The sequence below is a fragment of the Staurois parvus genome, unplaced genomic scaffold (genome assembly GCF_062004578.1).
Source record: "Staurois parvus isolate SC_StPar_1 unplaced genomic scaffold, SC_StPar_1.0 ptg000270l, whole genome shotgun sequence".
Classification (NCBI taxonomy): domain Eukaryota; kingdom Metazoa; phylum Chordata; class Amphibia; order Anura; family Ranidae; genus Staurois; species Staurois parvus.
The window spans coordinates 4,231,187-4,251,604 of record NW_028318066.1 but is presented as its reverse complement, the minus strand read 5'-3'; the positions used below and the strand labels follow the sequence as shown (position 1 = coordinate 4,251,604).

General features: G+C 41.2%; 1 protein-coding gene across 1 annotated transcript; it reads left to right on the top strand.

Moving 5' to 3' along the window:
- Nucleotides 1–601: 601 nt before the first annotated feature.
- Nucleotides 602–19,680, top strand: LOC149459205 (galactose-3-O-sulfotransferase 2-like). The gene is made up of 4 exons (XM_089681514.1): nucleotides 602–693; nucleotides 4,678–4,788; nucleotides 13,211–13,502; nucleotides 18,873–19,680. The coding sequence occupies exons 1-4, from the start codon at nucleotides 602–604 to the stop codon at nucleotides 19,671–19,673; spliced, it is 1,296 nt and encodes a 431-aa protein (XP_089537640.1). The 3' UTR covers nucleotides 19,674–19,680.
- Nucleotides 19,681–20,418: the final 738 nt, after the last annotated feature.

Here is a 20,418-nt window from a genome sequence, read left to right as displayed (position 1 = left end):
GAGTGAGATCCTGGTTTGTGGATTTCTTTTTCACTTCTTTGTTTTCAGCCTGATCATTGAATCAGGATTATTTGTGCTGCTAAGTGATCATGATGCTTAAGTAAAATGACATCATGAGATGAAGTGCTATAGCCATTGCCCCAGGTTTTCCCTACACTGTGTGCATTAATGAAACACACAGCCCCGTAGTCTAGGATGGCAATGCAGCCCCCTGCCCTCCCCCCCTGCTCCTTTCTTTAAATTAACAGATTGTGTTCAAACTGCACTGTCCTCTTTGAAGACTGGAAGTTCAGGGAATAGTTAAAGTGATTGTAAAGCTTATAATTTTTGCCTTAAAATAATAAATATGTCATACATACCTGCTCTGTGCATTTGGTATGCACAGAGCAGCCCTGATCCTCATCTTCTCAGTTCCCCCACCAGCAATCCTGGCTTCCCCTCCCCCTGCTGAGTACCCCCATAGCAAGCCACTTGCTATGGGGGCACTCATGTATGCTCTGTCTGGAACCCTGCTCTATGTATCCATAAGCCACACAGAGCATGGCTTGGCCCCACCCCCTGTGCCCTCCTCACTGGCACTGATTGACAGCATCAGGAGGCAATGACTCCTGCCACTGTATCTGAACCAATGAGGAGGGAGAGAGCAGAGATCTTCAGCTCTCATACACATTGCTGGATCAAGATCTGGCTCAGGTAAGTATAAGGGGGAACTGCATGCAGGAGGTTTTTTACCTTAATGCAGAGAATGCAGTAAGGTTAGAAAAAAACCTTCTGCCTTTACAGCCACTTTAATAGTTTACTGGGGAATGTTTGTTTCACTGTGTTCAATGTGTTAAAGGATAAGTTCACTTAAGAGCCTCCCCCACACACATGTAGCTTCCCGGGGCCAACAGCTCTTGCAGAGGAGCACAATGCACATTTATAAAACACATTTCTGTATGTGCAGTGGTATGGCAGCTGTATGACCACAATCTATTCCTAAACAAATAATTATACTAAACCGTGCTGTGAATACCCTAAATACCCCAACAGCCAACATAGCCAGCAGCTAGAATAAAAATCACACTCACTAGTGCTCCTCAATAACACATCATTAATATCAGAGTTAGCTTCTAAATACATTTTCTGTAATTAAGTGTGATATAATCAGATTCTTGTGAAATGATAACAATTAAAGTGATTGTAAAGGTTCCAATTTTTTTTTTTAAATAACAAACATGTCCTACTTACCTGTTGTGTTCTCTTCTTCTTGGGTCCCTCAGTCAATGAGGAGGCAGAGCTTTTGCTCTTGTGCACATTGCTGGATCGGGATCGGGCTCAGGTGAGTATGGATGGGTGGGGGAGGGGAGGAACTACACACTGAAGGTTTTTTACCTTCACGCAATGAATGCATGAAGATAAAAAAAACTTTCAGGCTTTAGAACCACTTTTATACATGTGAAATAAAAAAAAGTACTGTATGTGAAATAAAAGATTAAAGTGTAATCTGTGGTATAAAATCCAATAAAATAAAATCCTAGCTCTTCCACTACGTGCTCAATGTGTTTAGAACAGTGTTTCTCAACTCCAGTCCTCATGGACCCCCAACAGGTCATGTTTTCAGGATTTCCCTCAGATGAAACAGCTGTGGTAATTACTAAGGCAGTGAAACTGATCAAATCACCTGTGCAAAATAATGGAAATCCTGAAAACATGACCTGTTGGGGGTCCATGAGGACTGGAGTTGAGAAACACTGGTTTAGAACAACTTGGAGACTCACCACAATATGCTGACCACTTAATTATAAATAGGTTGAGTGTTTTTTTCCAAAGGGATATATCTACCATGCTGAATACCTCTTCTTTGCAGTCCCAAATGGATCCTAATATTCGCTCCACTCTCCTACAGCTCAGACTATATGTTAAAAAGAGAAAAATATCTCCATAGTGCAGCATCTTTAAAACTAGTATTCTACTCTCTGTTGGTAATGAACTAAAATAAATATACTTCCAAAATTATCTTATAGATCATTCAGATAAAAGGCTCACCGAATATACCGACTTGTTATCTCCAAGTCAAACAGGCATCCTCTGGAGTGGTAGAGTAATTTTCAAGCATGCTCTGGTGATCTACATGTAAAAAAGACATACAAAAATGTCTATAATATACCTACCTATATAGAATACAGCCACCCTTGTATAACAGGGGAACAATTGGCCACAAAGGAAAGATGAGCAGAGAGGTTTCCAGTTCATGTTTGAGCCTATTGTTGAAAATCCTGCTGCTTCTATAGAAGCGATACCGAGTCTGGAGGCTACAAGGTAGACGCAATGGTGGAATTGGTACGTGCAAGGCTGATGTAAGGAATCTGTTAGCACACTGTGAGCAGATAATCCCCAGTGACCAGAAATGGGCAATCCCATAAATTGGATCTCATATTTGCTTGGTGTCAGTAATTTGTGAGAAAAATCCCCAAAGTCCACAAACTTATTATTGCTCACAAGTCTTGCACCAGCCACTTTCCATATGGAAAGCATCCAAACTATGGCCAACTTTAAACCAAACTTGTCCTTCAGAGTACTGAAGATCCTTGCAGAATTTCCTATGGAAATACAGACTTTCTTAGTACTTGGTATTGGTAAAGACTTAGACATACTTTAAGTCCCTTGTATAACTGTGCTTAAGTCTGGTGATTGGTATTTTAGACAACTACCACTGTTTTGTCCCCTGAAGGAGGCATGCCTACTCCTATATACCATGAAAGTCTCCATTTTTCTAAAGGTTTTGATGGCACTATGGCAGATGTACATAGTCTCTAAGATCTGATGGAACATTAATTTTCACACCTTTAGTACATTTTCCACTAAACTATCCAAAGTATTACTTGGTAAGCCTATTTACAACACATATATATTCTGTAAACCATATCCTATTGATGGAAACACGTCCTAGAGTGGGACTTGCAATGTCCTCTGGTGTGTTCTATGTTGATTGCTGAGGACACTTGTGGATAGCTCTAAGTCATGTGACAAGAAGAGACAGGTCTCCTCCTTCTGGCACATTAATGAGATTTACAGTGAAAGAAATAAGTATTTGATCCCCTGCTGATTTTGAATATTTGCCCACTCACAAAGAAATGATCAGTCTAAAAATCGAACGATAGGTGTATTGTAACAATGAGAGACAGAATAGGTACAAAAAATTCAAAAGAAATGCATGACTAACAAATTATTTTTGTTTGCATGTTCATGAGGGAAATAAGTATTTGATCCCATTCACAAAACATGACTTAGTACTTGGTGGCAAATCCCTTGTTGGCAATCAAAGAGGTCAGACGTTTCCTGTAGTTGGCCACCAGGTTTGCACACATCTCAGGAGGCATTTTGTCCCACTCCTCATGGTAGATCCTCTCTAAGTCATTAAGGTTTGGTTGCTGACGTTTGGCAACTCGAACTTTCAGCTCCCTCCACAGATTTTCAGTCCTTAATGTGCTTCTTCTTGAACCACTTCTTTGTTGCCTTGGTCATGTGTTTTGGGTCATTGTAAAGCTAGAACACCCATCCACGACCCATTTTCAATGCCCTGGCTGAGGGAAGAAGGTTCTCCCCCAAGATTTGACGGTACATTGCCCAGTCCATCGCCCCACTGATGCGGTGCAGTTGTCCTGTCCCCTTAGCAGAAAAACACCCCCAAAGCAGAATGTTTCCACCACCATGTTTGACAGTTGGGATGGTGTTCTTGGGGTCATAAGCAGCATTCCTCCACCTCCAAACACGGGGAGTTGAGTTGATGCCAAAAAGCTCGATTTTCACCGTCTGAGCACAACACTTTCCACCAGTCCTCCTTTGCATCATTCAGATGTTCAGTGGCAAACTTCAGATGGGCCTGGACATGTGCTTTCGAGCAGAGGGACTTTGTGGGCACTGCAGGATTTCAATCCTTGTCGGTGTAGTGTGTTACCAATTGTTTTCTTGGTGACTGTGGTCCCAGCTGCCTGGAGATCATTGACAAGATCCTCGCATGTAGTTCTGGGATGATTCCTCACTGTTCTCATGATCATTGACACTCCAAGAGGTGAGATCTTCCATGGTGCACCAGACCTAGGGAGACTGACAGTTGTTTTGTGTTTCTTCCATTTGCAAATGATTGCTCCAACTGTTGTCACCTTCTCACCAAGCTGCTTGGCGATAGTTTGGTATCTCAGGCCAGCCTTGTGTAGGTCTACAATCTTGTCCCTGACATCCTTGGACAGCTCTTTGGTCTTTGCCATGGTAGAGAGTTTGGAATCTGATTGTTTTATTGCTCCTGTGGACAGGTGTCTTTTATACAGGTAACAAAATTAGATTAGCAGCACTCCCTTTAAGAGACTGCTTCCAATCTCAGCTTGTTACCTGTATGAAAGACACCTGGTAGCTAGAAATCCTGCTGAATGATAGGGGATCAAATACTTTTTTCCCTCATGAACATTCAAATCAGTGCATACGTTTTTAGACATGCATTTCTTTTGAATTCTTTGTTGCTATTCTGTCTCTCAGTATTACAATACACCTACCATTCAATTTTTAGACTGATAATTTTCTTTGTGAGTTGGCAAATACTCAAAATCAGCAAGGGATCAAATACTTATTTCCTTCACTGTATGTATTTATAATTGCTGCAAAGTTTAAATGAACATCTTATTTGTATTATGTCTACAGCAGTAATCTCTACAGCAGTAATCAACATCTGAAAATCGCAAGTGTTGTTCTCATTGTAACTGGTTCAGTGCTCCTAATTCTACAGATTTGGTGTTGCAAAGTCCCAGACAGGTAGGTGGATATATATATTTATATATACACTATAAACCAAACAAGTTTGGAGCTCTAGGATAATTCATCAGATAAATGTTTATTGTGCAGACATGTACAGTTCAGTACAGTCAAAAGCAGCCAGAAAACCCCCCGTTAATGTCTTTATGTAAAACAACTATAGTCTATGTTGAAATGAGTGACTTAAAGTGTAATCCCACTATTGCAGCCAAACTGGAATAAGAGGTACTTTATTATATTAGTCAAATAGCAAAAACTAAAAAAAATGCTGCTTACATATGTAAATGTTCTAATTCTCCATTGCTATGTAATATTTATGAGGGGAGTTAATGGAATAAAGTACTCAAGGTATTGCATATTAATGAACTGTCTCTAAAGCTCGCCATGCATGGATCATAATTTGGCCATTTTGGCACGGACTATCAATTGATTTGTGTACAAACAGCCTATTGTTTCCTGAATGAGCAGTGCAGCCAGCTATTGCCAAGAACACTGATTATTGTATCCTGCCGACGGGGAAGGCTTTCCGCCAGCAGAATACAATAGCTCAGCAAGAATAAATCCCCCATCCACACTGAACGTGTGGATGTGGGAGTCAGTTCATTTTTTTAGTTCAACCCGCTGGTTGAATGAAAAAAAAAAATCATGCATAGCCAGCTCTATAGGTCCCCTCCCCACCCTGTGACTGGACAGTGAACGGAAAAGCAAAAGACTAAAATTATAATTGCTCTGTCACTCTGCTCTATCCTCCTATCAGTATGCTCCTTGCACTTTAGCACAACTAAATGGATCCTTGTGCTGCTTTTCCCTCCCTCAGTCTTAGCTCTTCTGTACAGGGATTGCAAAGGTTTATACTAAGTCAAATTCAGGTACACACTGTGTGTATAAAAATACATTTATAGATGCCTTAATACATAGTTGCATTTGTTTGTATCTTTTTTATCTACCTGAAGTTCAACTTTAACACTGTTAAATGGAAATGTACTATTGGTGGTAGCATGCAGACTGTTTTATGTAGATTTATCCTTTATATACGATCAATCTGGAATGAGCATTTGTAAGAATCAGGATCTCCACTCCTGAATGGTTATAATAATGTACCTTTCAGGTATAGCTATGTGTAATAAAAAAAAAAAAAAATTTAAGGTGCCAACTGTGAAAGAAAAAATTATAAATACATATAAAGTATGAAGCTGCCCCTAATTTAGTGGATGCCCACATTAATGTCAATGTGTAATATACATAGGTAGGTGCTACATAGAAATAAAAATAACCACAAGTGAAATGTGCAATTATTAGGGGCAATTATTAGGGGACTAGTATCACTACATGTCCCGAAATAGAACCATTAGAGTTTTAAATAGGTTTCTCAAGGTGTAAACTATATTCCCATATAATTCAGGAAGATGCTGCAGGGCGAAATGTACATCGAAGCGTCACTGCGTCACTTCCAGGTACGTCCAGGCTGAGTGAGAACGAGGCATGGAACGCTTGCCGGCACTCTTAGATTTACACAGGCTGCAGATACTGGTGCTGGTACACAGGCACATTTCCATGTGAGTGCAAGATTGTTTGATTTTACATTTTTATGCTCATTTAATAAATACTGCATTTGAAGGATATTTCACTTGTCTGGTTTGTCTGAGTGGTCCAGCACTATATCTGCGTAAGGATAATCCATATCGAACACCATACAAATATTGGAGGCTTGGTGGGAGTCACTATTCCATAGCTCATGGCCTTAAATGGAGAGCTGCTGCATGGGAGATATTTTCTGAGAGTATGGCCTCCTATATGACCAAAAAGCGCATCTGACCACCTTAATTGAACACCATACAAATATTGGAGGCATGGTGGGAGTCACTATTCCATAGTTTATGGCCTTAAACGAAGAGCTGCTGTTGGGGAGATATTTCTTGAGAGGATGGCCTCCTATATGACCAAAAAGCACATCTGACCACCTTAATTGAACACCATACAAATATTGGAGGCATGGTGGGAGTCATTATTCCATAGTTTATGGCCTTAAACGAAGAGCTGCTGTTGGGGAGATATTTCTTGAGAGGATGGCCTCCTATATGACCAAAAAGCGCATCTGACCACCTTAATTGAACACCATACAAATATTGGAGGCATGGTGGGAGTCATTATTCCATAGTTTATGGCCTTAAACAAAGAGTTGCTGGAGGGGAGATATTTCCTGAGAGGATGGCCTCCTATATGACCAAAAAGCACATCTGACCACCTTAATTGAACACCATACAAATATTGGAGGCATGGTGGGAGTCACTATTCCATAGTTTATGGCCTTAAATGAAGAGCTGCTGGAGGGGAGATATTTCCTGAGAAGATGGCCTCCTATATGACCAAAAAGCACATCTGACCACCTTAATTGAACACCATACAAATATTGGAGGCATGGTGGGAGTCACTATTCCATAGTTTATGGCCTTAAACGGAGAGATGCTGGTGGGGAGATATTTCCTGAGAGGATGGCCTCCTATATGACCAAAAAGCACATCTGACCACCTTAATTGAACACCATACAAATATTGGAGGCATGGTGGGAGTCATTATTCCATAGTTTATGGCCTTAAACAAAGAGCTGCTGGAGGGGATATATTTCCTGAGAGGATGGCCTCCTATATGACCAAAAAGCACAACTGACCACCTTAATTGAACACCATACAAATATTGGAGGCATGGTGGGAGTCACTATTCCATAGTTTATGGCCTTAAATGAAGAGCTGCTGGTGGGGAGATTCCTGAGAGGATGGCCTCCTATATGACCAAAAAGCGCATCTGACCACCTTAATTGGGGTCAAAAGGTCTGGTGAGTGAGCAGTCTCTACTTTCTCCTGCTGGCACGTAGTGAAGATTCAAGTCACTCTCTATTTTTTGGTTTGAGTGACAGTTTAAAGAAAATGATAGGACTGTCACCTTTATTCAAGCACAATTATACTTGTGGACTTTTATTCATTTATTTTTGGTTTATATGTTTTCTGTATAAATTATAGGAATATAGTTTACACCTTGAGAAACCTATTTAAATCTCTAATGGTTCTATTTCGGAGCATGTAGTGATACTAGTCCCCTAATAATTGCACATTTCACTTACAGTTATTTTTATTTGTATGTAGCGCCTACCTACTTATATTACACATAGCTATGTGTACTGTATTGAGTTGTATTCTCTCCCTGTACTAGCAGCAGTGTCAATCTGATCCTTCTAATGCTTGAGCACAGAACTGAAAACTCACATCGTGTCCTGTTGCTGGAGCAACATAACACTATCACTGAGCAAAGCCTTTAGATTTCATTTTTGTAATCATGACAGCTCCTAGTTATATGAGAATTCAGTTGTTGCCAGGGCCGAGACAGGGGGTGGATAGAAGGGACAGTGTCCTAGGTGAAATGGTTTACTATAGGGATGGGGGCGCCTTCCTTCTGTTACAAGGCTGACAGGAGTAACGACAGTAATTTTGACAAGCTAGTAACTGCTGGAAGTAGGATCCCCTAAGTTTGCCTAACATAAACAGGGAAGGGGGGTGCAGTTTGGCATCTTTGCCCTGGGTGCTGGATGACCTTGTCACGGCACTGGTTGTTGCTAACTGATTCTTTTTGACTAATGCTTTGATTTCTCCATCTGTGTGATAGTATTCTGCCCAAGTTCCAGACTAGCATTCATAGCATTCCAGCAGCGTACGAATGTCATCTGACCGCCCATGGTGTCAGATCCTACCATAGGCACCCATGCCATTCCTCGTCTTCTACACCCTGTCACCAGCTCCAGGGGGTATCGGACAGGAGGTGTAAGGGAAGCCCTTTCATTAACTCAGCCTCTACTATGTACAAGACAGGTATGTGCACAGGAGAAAGGTTCTCTCATGCGTAGAAAGGAAAGAGTACTTGTATGCAAGTATGAGAGAGGAGAGTTCAGAATGGAGGGGGGGAGAGGAAAGTACAGGGGAGGATGAAAGAAAGGGGAGAGGAAGGCGCCCTTAGAATTTACCAAGAGACAAGTTTATTGAAGCGTATAATGCTTAAGCATTCCAACAGGATTCATGATTCAGTTATAGGATGATTTTATTGGTCTGAGTACTGGAATAGTAGCCAAAGGTACCATATGTGGTGGAATATTTCATTTTGGTACTAGAGGGATTTAGTTGGGTCTACTATGTCACTTATTGTATTTAGTTATCAGGGCCATATCAGGACTGTTTTGTGACTGTTATTATAGCCACAGTGGTCAGATGTATGAGTAGAAATATTTTTATACATTATATGATATGTTATATGACGTACCGTATGTAGAAGAAAGTAGGTGGGGTTGCTGATAGCTTGAATAATGGTTAGTTTAGAAATGATAGGAAAAAGAGTTTGCCAAAAGGGCCTAACGTTTTGGCAGGTCTAGAATAGATGGAGTAATGTCCTTTCAGATTTGGAGCAACTCCGGCATGATGAGCTGGTGTCTGGGAAAATAGAGTTTCACTGGAATATAATACCAAACAAAATTAGAGCGTATATTTGGAATCCTGGAGTCTAGTGGAGATTTTTCTTTTTCAAACACTGCATCAGTATACTGTGATCAAAAGGCGGCTTAAAAAACAGATGGTTATAAAAAGTGCTCTGCTTTACTTTAAAAACATAACATAAAATAATATATAAAAAAATGCACAAAATAAATGAGTACCCAAAATACCAACCCATGAAATAAAAGCCCATTTTTTGCAGGGTAGCTTGTTATGGATGGGACAGCAGCTAAAAGTGACTGACCTCAAATCAACAACAAAATACAATGAAAAACAAATGGGGCAAAAGGGGTTGGTTGACCTAGGCATTAACAATCAGAATTAAAGTACAGTTAACTAACTGACTCTTAACTCTACCTACAGTCATGGCCGAAATTGTTGGCACCCTTGATATTTTTCCTGAAAATCAAGTATTTCACACAAAAAAGGTATTGCATTAACACATGTTTTGCTATACACATGTTTATTCCCTTTGTATGTATTGGAACAAATATAAAACAGAGGCAGAAAAGCAAATATGACATAATGTCACACAAAACCCCAAAAATGGGCTGGACAAAAGTATTGGCACCCTTAACTTAATATTTGGTTGCACACCCTTTGGAAAACATAACTGAAATCAGTCGCTTCCTATAACCATCAATAAGCTTCTGACACCTCTCACCCGGAATTTTGGACCACTCTTCCTTTGCAAACAGCTCCAGGTCTCTCTTATTGGAAGGACACCTTTTCCCAACAGCAATTTTAAGATCTCTCCACAGGTGTTCAATGGGATTTAGATCTGGGCTCATTGCTGGCCACTTCAGAACTCTCCAGCGCTTCTTTGCCATCCATTTCTGAGTGCTTTTTGACGTATGTTTGGGGTCATTGTCCTGCTGGAAGACCCAGGATCTTGGACGCAAACCCAGCTTTCTGACACTGGGCCCTACAGTGCGACCCAAAATCCTTTGGTAATCCTCAGATTTCATGATGCCTTGCACACAGTCAAGGCACCCAGTGCCAGAGGCAGCAAAACAACCCCAAAACATCATTGAACCTCCACCATATTTTACCGTAGGTACTGTGTTTTGTTCTTTGTAGGCCTCATTCCGTTTTCGGTAAACAGTAGAATGATGTGCTTTACCGAAAAGCTCTATCTTGGTCTCATCTGTCCACAAGACGTTTTCCCAGAAGGCTTTTGGCTTACTCAAGTACATTTTGGCAAACTGTAGTCTTGCTTTTTTATGTCTCTGTGTCAGCAGTGGGGTCCTCCTGGGTCTCCTGCCATAGCGTTTCATTTCATTTAAATGTCGACGGATAGTTCGCGCTGACACTGATGCTCCCTGAGCCTGCAGGACAGCTTGAATGTCTTTGGAACATGTTTGGGGCTGCTTATCCACCATCCGGACTATTCTGCGTTGCAATCTTTCATCAATTTTCCTCATCCGTCCACGACCAGGGAGATTAGCTACAGTGCCATGGGTTGCAAACTTCTTGATAATGTTGCGCACTGTGGACAAAGGCAAATCTAGTTCTCTGGAGATGGACTTGTAACCTTGAGATTGTTGATATTTTGCCACAATTTTGGTTCTCAGGTCCTCAGACAGTTCTCGTCTCCTCTTTCTGTTGTCCATGCTTAGTGTGGCACAGACAGACACACAATGCAAAGGTTAAGTGAACGTCTCTCCTTTTTATCTGCTTTCAGGTGTGATTTCTATATTGCCCACACCTGTTACTTGCCCCAGGTGAGTTTACAGGAGCATCACATGCTTGTAACATTCTTATTTATCCGCAGTTGTGAAAGGGTGCCAATACTTTTGTCCAGCCCATTTTTGGAGGTTTGTGTGACATTATGTCGAATTTGCTTTCTTTCCTCCCTTTTTTTGTTTTGTCCCAATACACACAAAGGGAATAAACATGTGTATAGCAAAACATGTGTTAATGCAATACGTTTCGTGAGAAATACATGATTTCCTGGAGAAATATCAAGGGTGCCAACAATTTCGGCCATGACTGTATACAGGTTTTTCTATGCTATGTCAGCTTTCTCTATGCTTTCCCCACAACAGGTTCTAATTTACTGACACTGTGATTGCTCTGTACTCCCCTATTATTATTATTATTATTATACAGTATTTATAAAGTGCCAATGGTTCGCTCAGCGCTGTGCATTACAAAGGGGGACAGAACATGTGACAGAACAATACCAATACAATGCAAAACATGAGGGGATCGAGGGCCCTGCTCTTTCGAGCTTACAATCTAGGAGATTATTATAGTGATGAAGCTAACTTAACCAAGAGTCCCTATATTGGTCCTTCTAGGGATCATGGTTTAAAGATCATGCAGTGCACTATGGCTTAAAAAAAATCTCCTAGGTGATTCTGTAACAAAATGTACGGGAACAGCAAATCGCATACCCACAGGATTCATCTCAAACCCATGGTAGCAGGAAACCCCAGCCCCAACCTTATCTCTACTCTGGACATGTCAGGAGCCACAATTAAGATGCCCTATATTTGCAAAGCTGGCCATTACTAGTAAAATGCAATGTGAATAATATCAGATGCTAGCAAATTCTAACAAGATTCCACAAGTTGTTTGTGTCCATCACTGTTGTTCAATTTGAAAAGTGACATTTTCTTCTGCCCTGACGTGATCCTAACACAGTCATTTTACTGTAGATAATTTTTGTAAAGCCCTAAACAGACTCTCTTTAAACTCCATCAGACCCAATTATATTCACATTTTCTGCAGCTTACTACATCCGCAGTCCTAACCCTGGGTAAGCTCTGTACTTGATGGTTACAGAGTTCACAGAGGGTTGATGATCAGGGGTGGACTGACAATTCATGGGGCCCCCAGGCAATAGCGGATCATGGGGCCCCTGTGTCCTTGCCCAAACTCAAAAAAGCCTATGAAAAAGGTACCAGGGGCATCTCATGGGGCCCCCTACTGACCCCGGGCCCTCGGGCAGTGCCCAAGTTTCCAAATGGTCAGTCCGCCCCTGTTGATGATACATTCCCCTTGGCACATGACAATTGGCTGCTTAGTAGCGAGCATTGCATGCTGGGAGGAGGTCACTTGCTCCCCATATCTAAAATTGCTGTGTATTTTGTGGCAACACCAATGGAGGAACACCAAGCTCCTGAAAGGTGAGTAAAGTGGATTGGGGCATAAGCTTTAAAGAGACTCCTTCATGGCAAAGTGATAGAGTCTTTTTAATTGTTCATCTCTTGGCTCCCCACAGGGATCTGTGGTTCTTTCCACCAACTCCTACGTAACTACTGTGTCCAATGGTGACATGGGGGTTGGTAGAAAGAACCAATGAGTACACTGCCAAACCAGGAGATTGACAGTCCTGGAAGTATCAGAGTGGAGTGGAATTTACTGTTTGTTAATATATAAATATATGAATGTTCATAGTTTGAAAACAGTTGCAGTTGAAAATGACTCTGTCACAAAACTGAAAGGCCAAATAAAAGATGTGACTGTGAAGAAGAAAGTACACACCTCTCCTGCTGCCTGAACTACTGAACACCTCTCCAACTGAAGAGAAATCCCCAGGTGAAGTATCTACAGAAATGGACACAGGAGTGTCGATCTGGTTCCTGACAGGGATATGTGGTTAATTCCATCAACTCCTACATCATTACTGTGTCCAATGGTAGTGAAGGCTGGTGGAAGGAATAAAGGAAAATTGACAGCCTTGGAAGTGTTAGAATGGACTGGCATTCAATGGTGTGGGACAGGAAAGTGGGTTATGTAGATGTGAGCATTTACTTTCTTCTTTACAGGCATGCCTTTTATTTGGACTTTTAATTTTGTGGCATGTTTTCTTTATGGTAGAAATGACAATAATTACTCAAAATGCATACTCACAGAAAAAAACACTATTGTTTTGTTTTAAGATCTGGGAACAGAACATACCTTAGGACGATGCTGCCCAATAAGGGCAGAAGGTCCTGTCAGCCTAAGAGAAACATCTTTTTTTTGAAGACCCACAAAACAGCCAGCAGCACCATCATGAACATCCTCCTGCGCTACGGTGAATTCCACAACTTGACCTTTGCCTTTCCTGTTCGTTATACATATTACTTTTACCCAAAGTTCTTTTCAGCCTCATATGTGGATGGATTTTCTGAAAAGGGGAATAAGATCTTCAACATCATGTGCCATCATATGCGCTTCATGGTCACAGAGGTGAGAGAGACTTATACTAGGCAATTTTATTTATTTACAACAAATATTATTTTTACTCTTTGAATAAAGTTAACAGTACAGGATAATTCTACAGTATAGGTCTAACCAAGGCATGGCCTAATAACATACATAATGTACATACAGTATAGCTTAATATACAGTATCTCACAGAAGTGAATACACCCCTCACATTTTTGTAAATATTTTATTATATCTTTTCATATGACAACACTGAAGAAATCATCACCTTTACCGTCTGCTTCTTTAGTCGTCTTGGAAGTGTGTTTGGGGTCATTATCATGTTGGAATACTGCCCTGCGGCCCAGTCTCTGAAGGGAGGGGATCATGCTCTGCTTCAGTATGTCATAGTACATGTTGGCATTCATGGTTCCCTCAATGAACTGTAGCTCCCCAGTGCTGGCAGCACTCATGCAGCCACAGACCATGACACCCCCACCACCATGCTTGACTGTAGGCAAGACACACTTGTCTTTGTACTCCTCACCTGGTTGCCGACACACACGCTTGACACCATCTGAACCAAATCAGTTTATCTTGGTCTCATCAGACCACAGGACATGGTTCCAGTAATCCATGTCCTTAGTCTGCTTGTCTTCAGCAAACTGTTTGCGGGTTTTCTTGTGCATCATCTTTAGAAGAGGCTTCCTTCTGGGACGACAGCCATGCAGACCAATTTTATGCAGTGTGCAGCGTATGGTCTGAGCACTGACAGGCTGATCCCCCACCCCTTCAACCTCTGCAGCAATGCTGGCAGCACTCATACGTCTATTTCCCAAAGCCAACCTCTGGATATGACACTGAGCACGTGCACTCAATTTCTTTGGTCGACCATGGCGAGGCCTGTTCTGAGTGGAACCTGTCCTATTAAACGACTCCGTGGTCTTGGCCACCGTGCTGCAGCTCAGTTTCAGGGTCTTGGCAATCTTCTTATAGCCTAAGCCATCCTTACGTAGAGCAACAATTCTTTTTTTCAGATCCTCTGAGAGTTCTTTGCCGTGAGGTGCCATGTTGAACCTCCAGTGACCAGTATGACAGAGTGAGAGCGATAACACCAAATTTAACACATCTGCTCCCCATTCACACCTGAGACCTTGTAACACTAATGAGTCACATGACACCGGGGAGGGAAAATGGCTAATTGGGCCCAATTTGGACATTTTCACTTAGGAGTGTACTCACTTTTGTTGTCAACTGTTTAGACATTAATAGCTGTGTGTTGAGTTATTTTGAGGGGACAGTAAATTTACACTGTTATACAAGCTGTACACTCACTACTTTACAGTGTAGCAAAGTGTCATTTCTTCAGTGTTGTCACATGAAAAGATATAATAAAATATTTACAAAAATGTGAGGGGTGTACTCACTTCTGTGAGATACTGTATATAGCTGTATATAGAAGAATGGCTACCATACTCCCAGGTTTTTGGTGTAGCCATAAGAGGCAGCTGCTAAGTATTGTCTTATAAGTATTTAGTATACAGATTTATACTAAGGAGTAGTGATGGGCCGGACAACTCTGTGTTCGATTTGCTGTCAAACGTTCGAACTTTTGACCATGAACATGAAAATCAATGCAAGTCTATTGGACTTGAACTTGTAATGTGCCCATTTTGAAGGCTTATATGCAAGTTAGTGGCCATAAAATAGGTATGGGGACTCGAGTACTGCCCTGAAGGACATGATTCAGTGATTTTTTTTTTTAAAAAGTACTGTTTTTTTAAGGGGGAGTCATTTTTCATTGCTTAAAGTAAAAAAAAAAAAAAGAAATATGTCTTTAAATATCATGCCTGGGGTTTTTTTTTTTAAACTACCTGCAAAGTTGCACATTTGTACAATGTATAGAACCTGCTGCAGCAGGATTGACATGTGGTAAAAAAATACATTTTTATTTAAAAAGAAAAAAAAACCCATCAGTATGGAGTCCCCCCCCCAATCCTTACCAGAAACATTAGGATGGTAGGAAGGCTAGAGGGGACCCTACAGTAAACATTTTTTTAAAAAAGTGCATAAGTGCATGGGGCTCCCCCTAAAAGCCACACCAGGCCCTTTAGGCCTAGTAGGACATTTAAGGGGAACCCCACCTCCCAACAATGGGGGAAAAAGTGCATGTTGTTCCCCCTAAATGCCCTACCAGGCCATTTAGGCCTACTAAGACTTTTAAGGGGAACCCCAAGCCCAAAAAATGGGAAACAAAAGCATGGGGGGCCCCCTAAATTCCTAGCAGACTCTTGATCCGAGCACAGGCCTGGCAGGGCAAGAAAGGCTGGGGGACAATCAAGCACCCCTCCCCTTCTTGCGGCTTACAAACCACGTGCCCTTGGCATGGGACAGTGTCCCTATGGCGATGGGGACAAGGTCCTCTTCCCCACAACCCTGAACCTTGTACCCCTACCCATTCACTAAAGGGTTAAATCCAGTAAAAAAATAATGAGACCAGTCTTTTGAAAAATTCCTTTAATTGAACAAAAAGCAAAACAACAGTTTTTGACTTCAATAAAAAAAAGCCAAAAAAATGATTCCATCGTTATAATCCATCGTCAATCATGGCGTCCAGTATTGTCACGCCGACTTGTTGAAATAAAAAAAAAACCAACACCCACCGACCTGTCCACACCCGTCGAGCACTGGACGCAATATGACAGGTCTGACATTTGCCACTCTGTTGTAAACAAATAGACGTGGCTAGCGGTGATGTCACAGCCGACGTCATTGCCAGCTCCACCCAATTGTTTACATCTAACTGTCAACTCTTAGATCTGTCATATTGCAGCGAGTGCTTGGCGGTTATCAGGTTTTTTTCTTTATTTCGGCATGTCCACATCATCGGGACAACGCTAGACGCCGTGATTGAGGATGGATTAAATCGATGGAACCAGTTTTGTTTTTTTTTACTTTTTTGGCTTTTTTTTAATTAGAGGACTTGTCAAAAACTATTGTTTTGTTTTTTGTTCAATGAAAGGAATTTTTCTAAAGTCTGGCATATTTATTTTTTATAAATTTAACTTTTTAATGAATGGGTAGGGGTAAAAGTATTCCTTACTCATTCAAAAAACCCCACAACCCTGGCCCAGTGGTTGTGAGGATCTGCGGGCAGGGGGGCTCATTATCATCATGGGTACAAACAGACCCCCACAACCACCGGGCCAGGGTTATGGGGAAGAGGCCCTTGTCCCCATCGGCATAGGGACACCAACCCAATGGCAAGGGAACATGGCCTGGTAAGAATGGTTCAATCAACCCCCCTTTCCTGCCCTGCCAGGCCTGTGCTTGGATCAAGGGTCTGGTAGGAATTTAGGTGGGAACCCCACTCTTTTTTGCCCCCATTTTTTCATGGTGGGGTTCCCCTTAAAAGTCCTACCAGGCCTAAAGAGCCTCGTAGGACTTTAGGGGAACCCAACGCACTTTTTTGAACTTACGTTCGACTCGAACATTGAGCTCAACACTACTAAGGAGTCTTATTAGCAATTTTTTCACCCGAGATTCACCCAACTTATAATTTTCGCTAAAGCGATGCTAAAGGTTAATTTTTTTTGTAAAATAAGAAACACCTTTTATTTATCTGCTGTGTGCAGTGGTTTTGCACAGAGCATCCTGGATCCTCCTCTTCTCAAGTTCCCTGCAGGCTCTCCTGGCTCCTCCTTTCTGTTGGGTGCCCCCACAGGAAGCAGCTTACTATGGGGACACCCGCTGCTCCATGTGTCCATTCACACACAGAGCTTTTTCACTAAGGCAGATACATCCATCTTTCTTAACTTTCTGAAACCCTAAGGTCTGCACTGTGACAGTGCACATCATCTAAGAGGAAAGGCACTAGTGCTGTAGCCTTCCCAAGATGCATCTTTGAGGCTCTGGTTACATCACCTATTCTGACTCCAATTGTTGAAATAGTGACTTACCTCTTCCTGACACCTCTATGCCTGGCCTACAGTAGATGTTGGCATTTGCAGTGTTTGAAGGTCAAAAGGAATATTTCTTTCCAAGCCTACATGTGCGTCTTGCAGGAACAATGCAGAAACTCACAATGAGGAAGGAAGTTTCAGCAGGTCACCTAGTGATCGCCAGCCACACCACCGTTGGCTTAGGGACATGCTCCTGCTACCTCGTAGTATGAGGGGTATGGTAGTGTATGGGGGGATTAGGATTTTCTGAACTTTCTACTTTCAGGGGAGGCTCTTCCATCTTGTCTCCATACACATGTACCAGACAGGGGCGGACTGACCATTTGGAAACTCGGGCACTGCCTGAGGGCCCGGGGTCAGTAGGGGGCCCCATGAGATGCCCCTGGTACCTTTTTCATAGGCTTTTTTGAGTTTGGGCAAGGACACAGGGGCCCCATGATCCAATATTGCCCGGGGGCCCCATGAGTTGTCAGTCCACCCCTGGTACCAGGTCCATGGCCTTGTAACAGCAATCCAGATCCCTCTCCCCAAATAAAGAATGTTCAGTCTGATCTTCCTTTTACAAAGGTTTATTGAAAATGACATAGCCCATCCAAGCCTCAGGAAATACCATCCAGTTAGGAGAAGATACATATCCAACACACAGGGGCAAGCCAGCATTCCATTCTCCACTCCTTCTTCTTACACCTCTGTATCCCCAAGGTACTGCGAACTGGACAGGGTCACCAAGGAAGAAGTTTCCGTGACCCCTTACTATCACATCCTGAGGAGTCTATGGCTTCTTCTTCCCATCTTTGTTCCTCCAGCTTTGCTTACCTTTTTATACCTACTTATTCTAGGACCAGGTTCCAGCCCATACTCAAAAAGGAAACAGCCTTCCATAAAGGGAACTTAACCCCTGGTTATACTCAGATGACCAATAAGTAGAAATCTGATTGCCTTCTTTAGGTTATTACAAATAGAACATAATCATAGCAATTTTTTCTACCTTAATAAAGGAGTGCTAAGGGATGAAATATTATACACTACAAGGACGATGAACTCTAGTGAGTGAAAGGAAATATATACTACGTGTTATTGTGGAGCAATATTCTTATTGGGATTTACTTTATAAATACTAATTTTCTTAACATTATTATTAGACATTTTAATCACAAAATAGTAAAGTGGGAAATATTTAAAGCACAATTGAAGTCTCACACCTTTTTGCTATAGCAATGCTGAATTTCCCAAACAGCCAGTCAAGTATAAAATGTGCATATATACATTATGTCAAGCTGTACCACAGTAAGCAAGGAATACAGAAAATTCTGCAAAAAGTTAGGCAGGTATTTGTACAAGGGCTATACATATACCATACAGGAAGAAAAGTAATTTCATTATAAATATAACACCAAAGCATTCCATCGTGTCACAGAGACCAACTAATGATTTATATTTTTATTTACAGGTTCAAAAAGTAATGCCAAATGACACTTTTTATTTCACTGTCCTGCGGAACCCAATCTCCCTTATGGAATCGTCTTTTTCTTACTACAAAGACAAAGGGCCATTCACAAAGGCTAGTAACCTGGAAGACTTTCTCAACAATACCTCTACATATTATGATGTTAAAATGAACAATAGCCACTTAGCTAAGAACTTAATAACTTTTGATTTAGGATTCAATCCCAATGGTGTTGACACCATTAAAAATGTAAAGACAACACTGGAGACAGTAGATCAAATCTTTGATCTAGTGCTTATCATGGAATACTTTGATGAGTCTCTTATTCTTTTGAAGGATGCCCTTTGTTGGTCATTTGATGATGTATTGTCCTTTCCACTTAATAGGAGAAGTAACATGACCAAGAAAGCCCTCACTTTGGAAACACAAGAAAAAGTGAGAAGATGGAACAGTCTTGACTGGCAATTGTATATCTATTTCAACAATTCCTTCTGGAAACATGTAGAGAAGTTTGGAAGGGAGCGAATGCAACGTGAGGTTCAGATACTACAAATGAAAAGGAGTGAGAATGAAAAAAAATGTTTGCAGAGTGAGGTTGTCCCCAGTAAGATAAAAGGCAATTTAATGATGCCACATCAGTCTGGAATTGCCACAATTCTGGGATACAACCTGAAACCTGAAATTAAAACAAACAGGTCCCTGTGCCAGAGACTTATCATACCAGAGGTCCAGTATAGTAATCTCTTACGTTACTTGCAAAAAAGGAAACAAAAACTATTTTATGAAAATAAAGCAGGAGCATAACATGCCAGACTGGTACTTGTTTCTGTAGTCCGGGATCTGTTCTAAGGTCTGATATGGTGCAAGGTCAGGCAATGATAAAAAAAAAAGCAAGGAATAAAACATTACAAAGTTAGGCTTAAACAATTCCTTGTCACTACTGATGACTACAAATTTAGAACAAAGAATCATAGAAGAGTGATGGCACAAAAAAGACCAAGTGGTCCATGGTGTCTGCCTAATTTTTATTTTCCTTTTTTATTTTTTAATATGTTTGTCCCAAGGATGTTTGATCGCACGTATTGCTGACTGGTTCACTAAATCTGCTGGAAGCCTATTCCAAACTTCAACTACCCTTTCAGTAAAATAATACTTTCTAAGATTAGTTTTCAACTTTCCTCCTGCTAGTTTGAGGTCATATCCTTATGTTCTTGAACTTGGCCTCATAATAAAAATACTGCCCTCCTGAATCTCATTCATACCGATGTTTTGCTGCCAGAGCCGTTTTTGCATTTTTTGCACACGTTTAAAAATCATTTTGGGCCTTAAGATTACACAAAACCCCTAAACATTATATATTTTCTGAAAGCAGACACCCTATAGAATTAAATATTGGTAGTTCAAATTTTTTATGCCACATGAAATTACCACAAAGGTCTAGGAAGCTCAACATTTCGGTAAAAAACACACTAAAGTGAATTTTAGGGCATACAAACACAATATAGTTCTCACATTTTTGTTACAATATAAAAGACGAGGTTGTGCTGAG

What these genes read in the sequence shown, in the direction of transcription:
- LOC149459205 (XM_089681514.1), top strand. Translation starts at nt 602, where the DNA reads ATGACTCCTGCCACTGTATCTGAACCAATGAGGAGGGAGAGAGCAGAG. An exon ending in TGGATCAAGATCTGGCTCAG is followed by an intron (nt 694 to 4,677) that starts GTAAGTATAAGG and finishes TTATGTCTACAG; the next exon opens with CAGTAATCTCTACAGCAGTA. An exon ending in TGTTGCAAAGTCCCAGACAG is followed by an intron (nt 4,789 to 13,210) that starts GTAGGTGGATAT and finishes TTTTGTTTTAAG; the next exon opens with ATCTGGGAACAGAACATACC.